At 44.8% G+C, this 8,452-nt stretch overlaps 2 protein-coding genes across 2 annotated transcripts; both read right to left on the bottom strand.

Annotated features, from left to right (window-relative positions):
* Nucleotides 1–1,343: 1,343 nt before the first annotated feature.
* Nucleotides 1,344–4,960, bottom strand: LACBIDRAFT_334520 (uncharacterized protein; the record flags this gene model as incomplete). The annotated part of the gene is made up of 13 exons (XM_001889306.1): nucleotides 1,344–1,517; nucleotides 1,753–1,871; nucleotides 1,935–1,986; nucleotides 2,039–2,127; nucleotides 2,178–2,385; nucleotides 2,434–2,538; nucleotides 2,655–3,080; nucleotides 3,413–3,454; nucleotides 3,517–3,543; nucleotides 3,620–3,875; nucleotides 3,929–4,271; nucleotides 4,644–4,778; nucleotides 4,906–4,960. The coding sequence occupies 13 exons, from the start codon at nucleotides 4,958–4,960 to the stop codon at nucleotides 1,344–1,346; spliced, it is 2,031 nt and encodes a 676-aa protein (XP_001889341.1).
* Nucleotides 4,961–6,432: 1,472 nt separating this feature from the next.
* On the bottom strand, nucleotides 6,433–6,660 carry LACBIDRAFT_314891 (uncharacterized protein; the record flags this gene model as incomplete). Its single annotated transcript, XM_001889307.1, has 2 exons — nucleotides 6,433–6,523; nucleotides 6,587–6,660. The coding sequence occupies 2 exons, from the start codon at nucleotides 6,658–6,660 to the stop codon at nucleotides 6,433–6,435; spliced, it is 165 nt and encodes a 54-aa protein (XP_001889342.1).
* Between the last annotated feature and the right edge of the window lie 1,792 nt (nucleotides 6,661–8,452).

The raw sequence follows: 8,452 nt of genomic DNA on the forward strand, positions 1-8,452 counted from the left end.
ATTGCATGAAACTGTATCTATTGGTAATTTAGCTATTTGTTATATAGTTAAAGCCTCTAAATTCTGCTTCATCAGATAATAAAACTTGTTACTGACTGCTCTCTGGTTGAATTTATATTGATTATAATAGACCTGCTTTACTTACTGAATCATTACTGATGTCTATTATTTCTGAAAATTATCAGAAGTAAATATTGGCTGATGTGTGAGCCATATTCTTCACTGTAGTAGAGGTATGTTCCTGAAGACTAGAGAGAGTTCTAGGGATTGTCAGATTTACCATGCTAGCTATATTTTTTCACTCTCATAGAGGTATATTGCTGAGGACTGGAGAGAGCTCTGAGGATTGTTAGAGTCTGAAGTTTCATGTAAATGTGTATAACATGATGTGATGTATTCAGATTCACATTTTATAAATGATTTTCATTTAAAATAGTAATATTTCCTCATTTGGAAATGCAAAATTGACTCTGAAATCAGCCCTGCAATATTATGACCACCAGTGATTACCATCTACTATTTTCTTCAATGTTTCTTGTATTTTATTGTGATTTTCTGGCTATATTTGCACAAATTACCTTATTTGGAAATATGCACAGACCATGTGCACCATAAAGCAACATTGTCAATAACAGTTAATGGTATGTCCATTCTTTTTTCTTTTTTCTTTTCTTTTTTCTAGCTATATTTGTATCCATTGCTATATTAGGAAATGTGCACAGACCATGTTCATGGTACCTCAATATTGTTCACAATAGTCTGTTATTTTTCTCTTTTTCTTCTGATTTTATGGCCATATTTGCATTAATTACCATATTTGGAAATATGCACAGACCAAGTAAACAGTACATCAACATTATCAACAACCATTCACATCATGTGAATTTTTTTGTTATTTTTCTGGCTATATTTGTGTTAATTACCATATTAGGAAATGTGTATAGACCATGTATATAGTACCCCAATATTGTCATAATTACCATATTAGGAAATATATATAGTCCATGTATTTCTTTTTTTCCCTCTTTTTGTCTAATTCTCTGGATATATTTCCATAATAGGAAGTGTGCATAGTGTTGCCGCGGCTCGGCTAGCCGCAAGCCAGCTTGCTGAAACGGCGGCTTTTGCCGGTTCTGGTTTGTGATTGCTCGGGAGCCAATCAAATCCGGTTCGGCTCAGCTTAGCCAATGGTTTTGAGCTGGTTATAGCTGGTAAATGTTGCCGCAATTGATGACTCACGCATTAAGTACAGTGAGCATAAATGTGTAATAAAATTCAACATAAATGTACAGCGTGATGGTATGTAAGGTTGCATACATTACAGTGAACAAAAAATAGCCCTCTCAATCATCGTCATCCTGTCCAACAACATGAATTACCTCATCAATATCTATACCATCCTCCCTAATCTCCAAAGTTAGCTTCCCTAACAAATCTGCTAAATTTTCGTTGTCATCTGCATGGTACTCGAGTTCATGTTCTGTAACAGCCCAACCCTCCATAAAGTTAAGCCATTGCTGCTTGAGTGAAAATTTCAACATTTGAAGTGCCTCCATTAGAACAGGGTGAATTCGATTTCACCTCTTCGTATCAGTTTCGGCACTGGATGAAAAAACGCACTCGGAAGGAACCGAGGATGCTTGAATGGGTAAGTAATCTAATGCCATCGTGTACAATATTTGATGGGTTTCCTCGCTTATCTGCAAACAAATAAGTGACGCAGATTGGAAAATAGTGAGACATTGTACTTACTGCCCAAAACCCTATAATATCTGTGCCACGCAGTGAGACCGTCCCATTTCCATACAACTCAAACTGTTCTTCAACTCCTTGGCCCGACGGCGAAGGAGCGCCCAAAACCTCCAACATATCTTCGAGCCCATATCATCCAGCTAAATCATGCCAGCTTCACCTCTGTTGCTGTGAGTCCGTACTAGATGTAGGTTGTTGAGCTTGTCCATGAAGACGGTCATGGTATTTTCGCATCTGCAACAAGTATATTAAGGGTACTGTCACCATAACAAACTGAGCGACTTACAGTATTCTTGATAATTACGATGGCCCTGGCAACATAATTAGGCTCCCAGTGTTGTCGAATCCATGACAATTGTATCAAGGGATTGAGAACTGGCCATGTCAAGTTATTAAATAATGTATGAATCTGAACCTTAACTCACACATCGCGATAATGTAGGCAGGCGAATCATCCATTTTCTTGTAGTAAGTTGTCGCCCACTGGATACTGATATCCGTCCATCGGGCCAAGCGGGGGTGATCTCTCCCAAGTTGCTCCCATGCCATCATGAACATTTCGAAGGCGGGAATTGCACCTGATAAAACAGGAGTGCGCTCTTTCGACATGAGTGTCTGTACTTGATGGGGTACCTAAGAGAAAGACTTAGCCTCGAACAGGTATCAATATTAGAGACATACACCCAGTACAATCTCAAAATCCTGGAGTACAGCCCATTCCATATCAGTAAGTCTAAGTTTCACAAGATCTCTATTGATGGGCAAAGAAAGAAAATGCTCAACGGCCTATTTTTATAAGTATACACTTATAAAATGATGGAGTTCAAACATACCGGGCATAGTTTACAAAACCGATTGATCATGAAATAAAGAGAGTCCCACCGAACCTTCATGTCACGTACAAGTTGCACCTGCTTAACTTGGATAGTCATGGTCAGATCCTCAGTTGACTTGAACCACCCTTTCTTGTTTCCATTGTCTATGACTTCCACCAGGTGCTCACGTCGTTGACCTGAGGCGCGTACTGCTCGTACGGTACTCCGGCACAATGTGATTGGGTCGCGAACAACTGCTTCTTCATAAGTCTGATTATCAGGATCGCTTGGAGGGCCTGATGCAGATGTGATGAATCCCCCTGTATCATCTACCAGGGCGATGTTAGTAAAGGCTTCGATGACATGAGTTGAACATATGTTGGTAACGTGTGGGAAACATTGTATATGATTTTCCTTGTGATTGAACTCAACATCGTGAGGGCGTAGAAGTATCTCAAGTTCTTTCAGGAAGGCATTGTTGAGCAAGCAGTTATCGAGGGTCCAATGGCCTCCCTGTCCACGTAAGCATAAAGTAGAAAAGGGTAAGAAAATGAAACGTAGACATGCCTTGACTGTGATCCCAACTTGATCCAAGAGATGGAGGACAATCCTTGCTAGCCTGTTCCCATTGTGGCTTCCTCAAAGATGGTGAAATGCGATGAGTGTAGAATGCAGCTGAAGACCTTTGGTAGACTTGTCTCTATGTATCCAATGTGTGGTAATGGCCAGGTATGGGTACCGAGCTTTTGTTGACCAGATATCTGCCGTGTAGGAAATTCACCCTGGTGCATCCTAGAGTGATTGGTGAATACAAGGAAACAAAGCAGTCAACCAAAACAACATACTGCTAATTCCTGTTTTAGGACCTTGAAATACGCCTCCCATGCCTTGATAATAAGTTTGCGCATCTTTGTTCAGCAGGGAATGTCTTTGTCCTCGAGGTCCTCACGTAAAAGCAAGAGGAGCTGTCGAAATTCTGGGCATTCAACAACATATATAGACTATGAAGAAGTTTAGACTAATACCAAACATTAAAAGTGTGCTTTACTAACCTGATCATCCGCAATGATGAAGTTCAGAAGATGCTGTAAAAATGTGTTCTGGGAAAAGGGAGAACGTTGCGTTCCACGTCCGGATGCAGGGGGTGTTCCAGTTTCGCTCTCGAGTGCAGGGACTTTCCATCGCATTTCACAACACTTCTGGAGATAAATATCCTTGTGGCGGCTTAGGAGGTGGTTGCGTAATGGGTTATTTGAGGTGGACGCTGAGAAACTACCTGCACCCTGGCGTAAGTCTATCCCATTCGCCCTAAACAACAATCCTTGTCAGTACAACATATGTAATTATGGAGGGCCACATACTTGCATGTCTTGTATAGAGTTCTGGTCACTGGGGCAACCTTCGATCCGCGTTCATAGAAATAATCAATATCAGGGGCCGTTCGGCTCCGTGAAGATTCTGAGGGTTGCTCCGAAGGCGTTGCAGGTCGAGTGGAGGTAGCAGAGCCAGCTACAGGCTCAACACTAATGGGAGGAGAGACTGGTTGTGGTGCATCTGGTACATCTCCATCAGGAGAATGTTCGTCCACGCCGGTGAAGTCAAACTCTTCTCCAGAACCGGGATCTTCACGAAAGTTGACTGGTGCTGCTCTACAGCCACCTGTACGAGGAGGTGCTGGCTGCTGTGTCGGTTTTCTGCCTCTACCTCAGGCCATTAAGGAAGCTGGGTGATTTACAGCGATAGAGCTGTTGTTTAGTATTTTATACAGAACCATACCTCACATGCCATTAGCGCATGTTTTTATGGGAATTCATGTAACAGTTAATTCAATTGGTGAATGTCTCATCTAATAACGCGTCACGGATACCTAACTTGAGGCTTTACAGTGTGTGTTTCTATTGGAATTAATGTAACAGTTGTTTCAATCAGTGTCCAATGAATGTCTTGTCTACTAACATGTTACAGATACCTAACTTGAGGCTTTACAGCCTAAAATGCCGAACGTGATACAAGGAATCTGCTGGGAAAGCGAGATGAACATGAGGTTAATAGCGATGGAGTAAGGCCGACCTTTACCTATATGAAGAACATGAGAGAAGGCTTCGTCGGCGTGATCGATAGACCGATAGCAATCATAGAGTATTCCAATGCCATACCAAGGCTTTGGGGTCCACGAATGTCCAAGGAAATTGTCATCCTTGATTCCTTTGTCTGTAGATAGGTAGTCAGTCTTCAAATCTGTGAAATATTATGAAATGAAGAAAGTTACCACTGTGTCCACATGGATAAATGTGCATTATCCTCCAGGCATCGTGCCTCCAGGCACATTATCAATCACATGTCTGGGCCTGTCTGGGCATGTCACCCATCGCGCGTCCAGGTGCATTATCCATCGTGCATCCAGGCACATCATCCATCCCTTATCTGGGTGCCTAAGCTCGTTGTGTATCTGGGCATATTATCTATCCATTGTGTATCCACACACACTATCGACATTTCATGAATATTTTAATCATGGTTTGTACTTTTTTTCACGGTTCATTCAACTATTCTAACGCTATTTAGGGGGTAATACAAGGGGGAGGGGGTTAACTATGGAGGGGGCGTAACTACGGCAGACGTAACTACAGCAGATAAACGGCAGAGGAGGAGAAGGGGTGGGGGAGTGGAGAAAGAAGGAAAGGAGACACGAAATATGTTCCAGTGCTATATATCATAGGCACTTTAGGGCAGGCATAGAACATTGAGGGCAGGCATGGAACATTTAGGGCAGGCATAAAAGAATGTTCCATGCCAGGTAAAACTATTCAGAAACCCCCCTTTCTGGTAGAAACCCAGGGTTTCCAAGGGTGGTTTGAGAAACCCCTGGCATATGCTCAAATTGAGTTCTCGGGGACTGGTGATGGTCGCCGGCCGCGGATATTAGTCAAGTACTTAGTCACAGGACGTTGGACGCCGAGTAAGTATCCAATTGCCCACTGTTACCTCGCCCCTCATGAGGATATCGTAGAGGACATGAGCCAAATGTGACAACAAGAACGAATGTCAGTCGCTACGCCATTGGTCAGTGATAATGAAGGTTTGTCGTGGCGGACGAAGGCTATTCAATGTCGGGTGCAGAGACTCAACTCAATAGAACAGTATAGATGAATAATCTTCAATGATGGTGACGGATACCCGGATACACTGGCAAAAAATCTGAGTGTCGACGTGCGAGATGAATCGAAGATGCGGAGAGGAAATGAATAAAACAAAAAAATACAATTTGGGGACATGTAAAACAATCACATCAACACTATAGCGTATGCCCCAATCATATCAAGCGTGCTGTGACTGTCTTCCGCTCAGCGTGCTCTGTGTTGTGAATAACCTTGGAATGAAGGGTCAGAGACACGATGAGGCGACAAGCGAGGTGACCCACATTTTCAAGGAATAGTTTCAGAACACCACGCCCTCCCGCAGATGAGACGAGAGACACCCTTCACGCCAACAGCCCAGATGCTGCAAGCCCGTTTCTGATACGCGATGTACTCCAACCTCTCGCAGCCATGCGCCCGTACCAGAAGGATTAAATTTGACATTGGAGGTACCAGCTTTTGATTTGTTGTTCGCTGCTCGGGTGACTGTTGGCCTTTCGAAGGTTTCCTGTGGCTATAGTTAGAGATACAGATTGGAGGGGTCATCTTGGTTGTATGCTGCTTACTTGGGAAGGAATCTATCTGGCATGCGAAACTCGTTTGTGTTATGACTGTAGTCCATTTGATAGAGTTTATGCACGAAGAAGGGCTGTTGGAGGACACCAATTCAACTAGCCTCGATGAATAGATGCAACAACAAAACATACCACAGAGTCACCCCTACGACGCTACGGTGTTGATTTCGGCGTGTTCATCGTAGAACAGGATCCGTCAGCAGTGCCAACCACCAGGTGGGGATGATAGTGAGACGCATGGACACTCTATCACAACAATTAGCCTCAATCGTTCTGTTTCAGATAAAAACTTGGATTAGGAACGCACCCACACCTGCCCTTGATGCTCCAGCGAGCAAGGCGGGGAATAGCGATTCCACAGGTCAGCGCTCGTCCCTTCATTAATTTAGCTCGCATTCATCCTGGATTGCTTGACGAGCCCGGAAAATACCTGTCAGCAACTCATCGGGTCATTGTCGAGTGGGTTGAAAGTTACAGAGCTCGCGCGCTTCAACCCAAAACCTTTAATTCCTACTTGTCTGCTGTTCGTTCGGGTTTTGTTACATCTATGGCGGCTGGTGAGTAGATGGGAGTAGTGTTTGAAAGTCCGGTTAGGTTAGGTTATTGGGTGCCCAGGGGCTCTAACCGAGACCGAGACTGGTTAGGGTTCGTTCCCAGACCCAAAATAACCTAACTGGACCGAAGATAACCGACGAAAACCGGTTAGTTGCAGTTACTAACCGGTTAGGACCGGAAAAATAGAAAATCGATTAAAATGGCGTATATTTCTCATATTCCTTGCAGTAAATATTATTGCCATGCGTCGTAGCTTTAAAACAAGCCCAAGAACGCTAAATTCGGTGAAGAATTGACAATTTTATAATAATATTCTTGAAAGCCTACTATTTTAGCCAATATTATGAGGTCTTTACCATCCCCCATGAGTTCCGGCGGATTCCAAGTGGAATGTCGGAATTCCATGGAATTCCGACGGAAACTAGTTGGCTGGAGCCTCAGCCATTCTGGTTTCCAATTCCACAGAAATTACAATGGAATCCGACGGAATCCGGTGGAAATGGTCGGAATCCAGGAGCCTCCCGGAACAGTTTCCATTGGAATCCATTGGAATTCCAACCAGATTCCATGGAATTCCAATGGAAAGTATATTCCAGTCAAATTCCAACAGATTCCGAGAGATTCCAATGAATTCCAATATTTGTTGTTGTTATTATAATATATAAAAAAATAAGTGGATGCATAAGGATTGAACTCTAGGCTCAGGAAATGTCACGTGAAGTCCAAGCAGCAATATTTCCACCACACCATACGGTAGTTAGAATTCTACAAACATTTATTCTATATAACCCACCCTCACGCCCACCTTCCTAAACAAGTCACGGCGTTTGCCGATGTCACCATCAGCATCTCTGTTTTGCTGTCAACCACAACCACAACCATAACCACAACCACCACCACCGTCGCCGCGACCAGCGCGGTCACCTCGAATCACGCCCACGCCAGTGGACAACGACGACGACGACGACGATGGACGACGACGACGACGGACGACGACACGTCAGCGACGACGAGGCCGGCCACACGACGACGGACGACGACATGTCAACGCACGACGAGGACGACAACACGTCAACGCACGATGATGACGGACGACACGTCAACGCACGACGACGACGCGTCACGTCAACACACGACGACCACGCACGACACGTCAGCGACGACGAGGACGACACGTCAGCGACGACGACGACGACACATCAACGGACGACGACGACGATGACGACGACGACGACGGACGAGGACGACGACACGTCACGTCGACGGACGACACGTCAGCGACGACGAGACGGCCGCACGTCAATGGACGACGACGAGGACGACGGCGACACGTCAACGGACGACGACGAGCCCCCTCCCTTTTCCCTCCCCCCTTCCTATTCCCTCCTCCTTCCTATTCCCTCCCCTTTCCTTTTCCCTCCCCCTTCCTTTGTCCTCCCCCTTCCTTTGTCCTCCCCCTTCCCTGTCCCTCCCCTCCCTCTTCCCTTTCCCTTCCCTTTTCCCTCCCCCTTCCCTTTTCCATCCCCCTTCCCTTGTCAATCCCCTATTTCTTGTGCCCCCCTCTTCCTTTTCCCTTTTCCCTTCCCCCCTTCCTTTACCCTTTACCCTACCCCCCTAC

This window comes from Laccaria bicolor, genomic scaffold (assembly GCF_000143565.1).
Source record: "Laccaria bicolor S238N-H82 LACBIscaffold_65 genomic scaffold, whole genome shotgun sequence".
NCBI lineage: Eukaryota > Fungi > Basidiomycota > Agaricomycetes > Agaricales > Hydnangiaceae > Laccaria > Laccaria bicolor.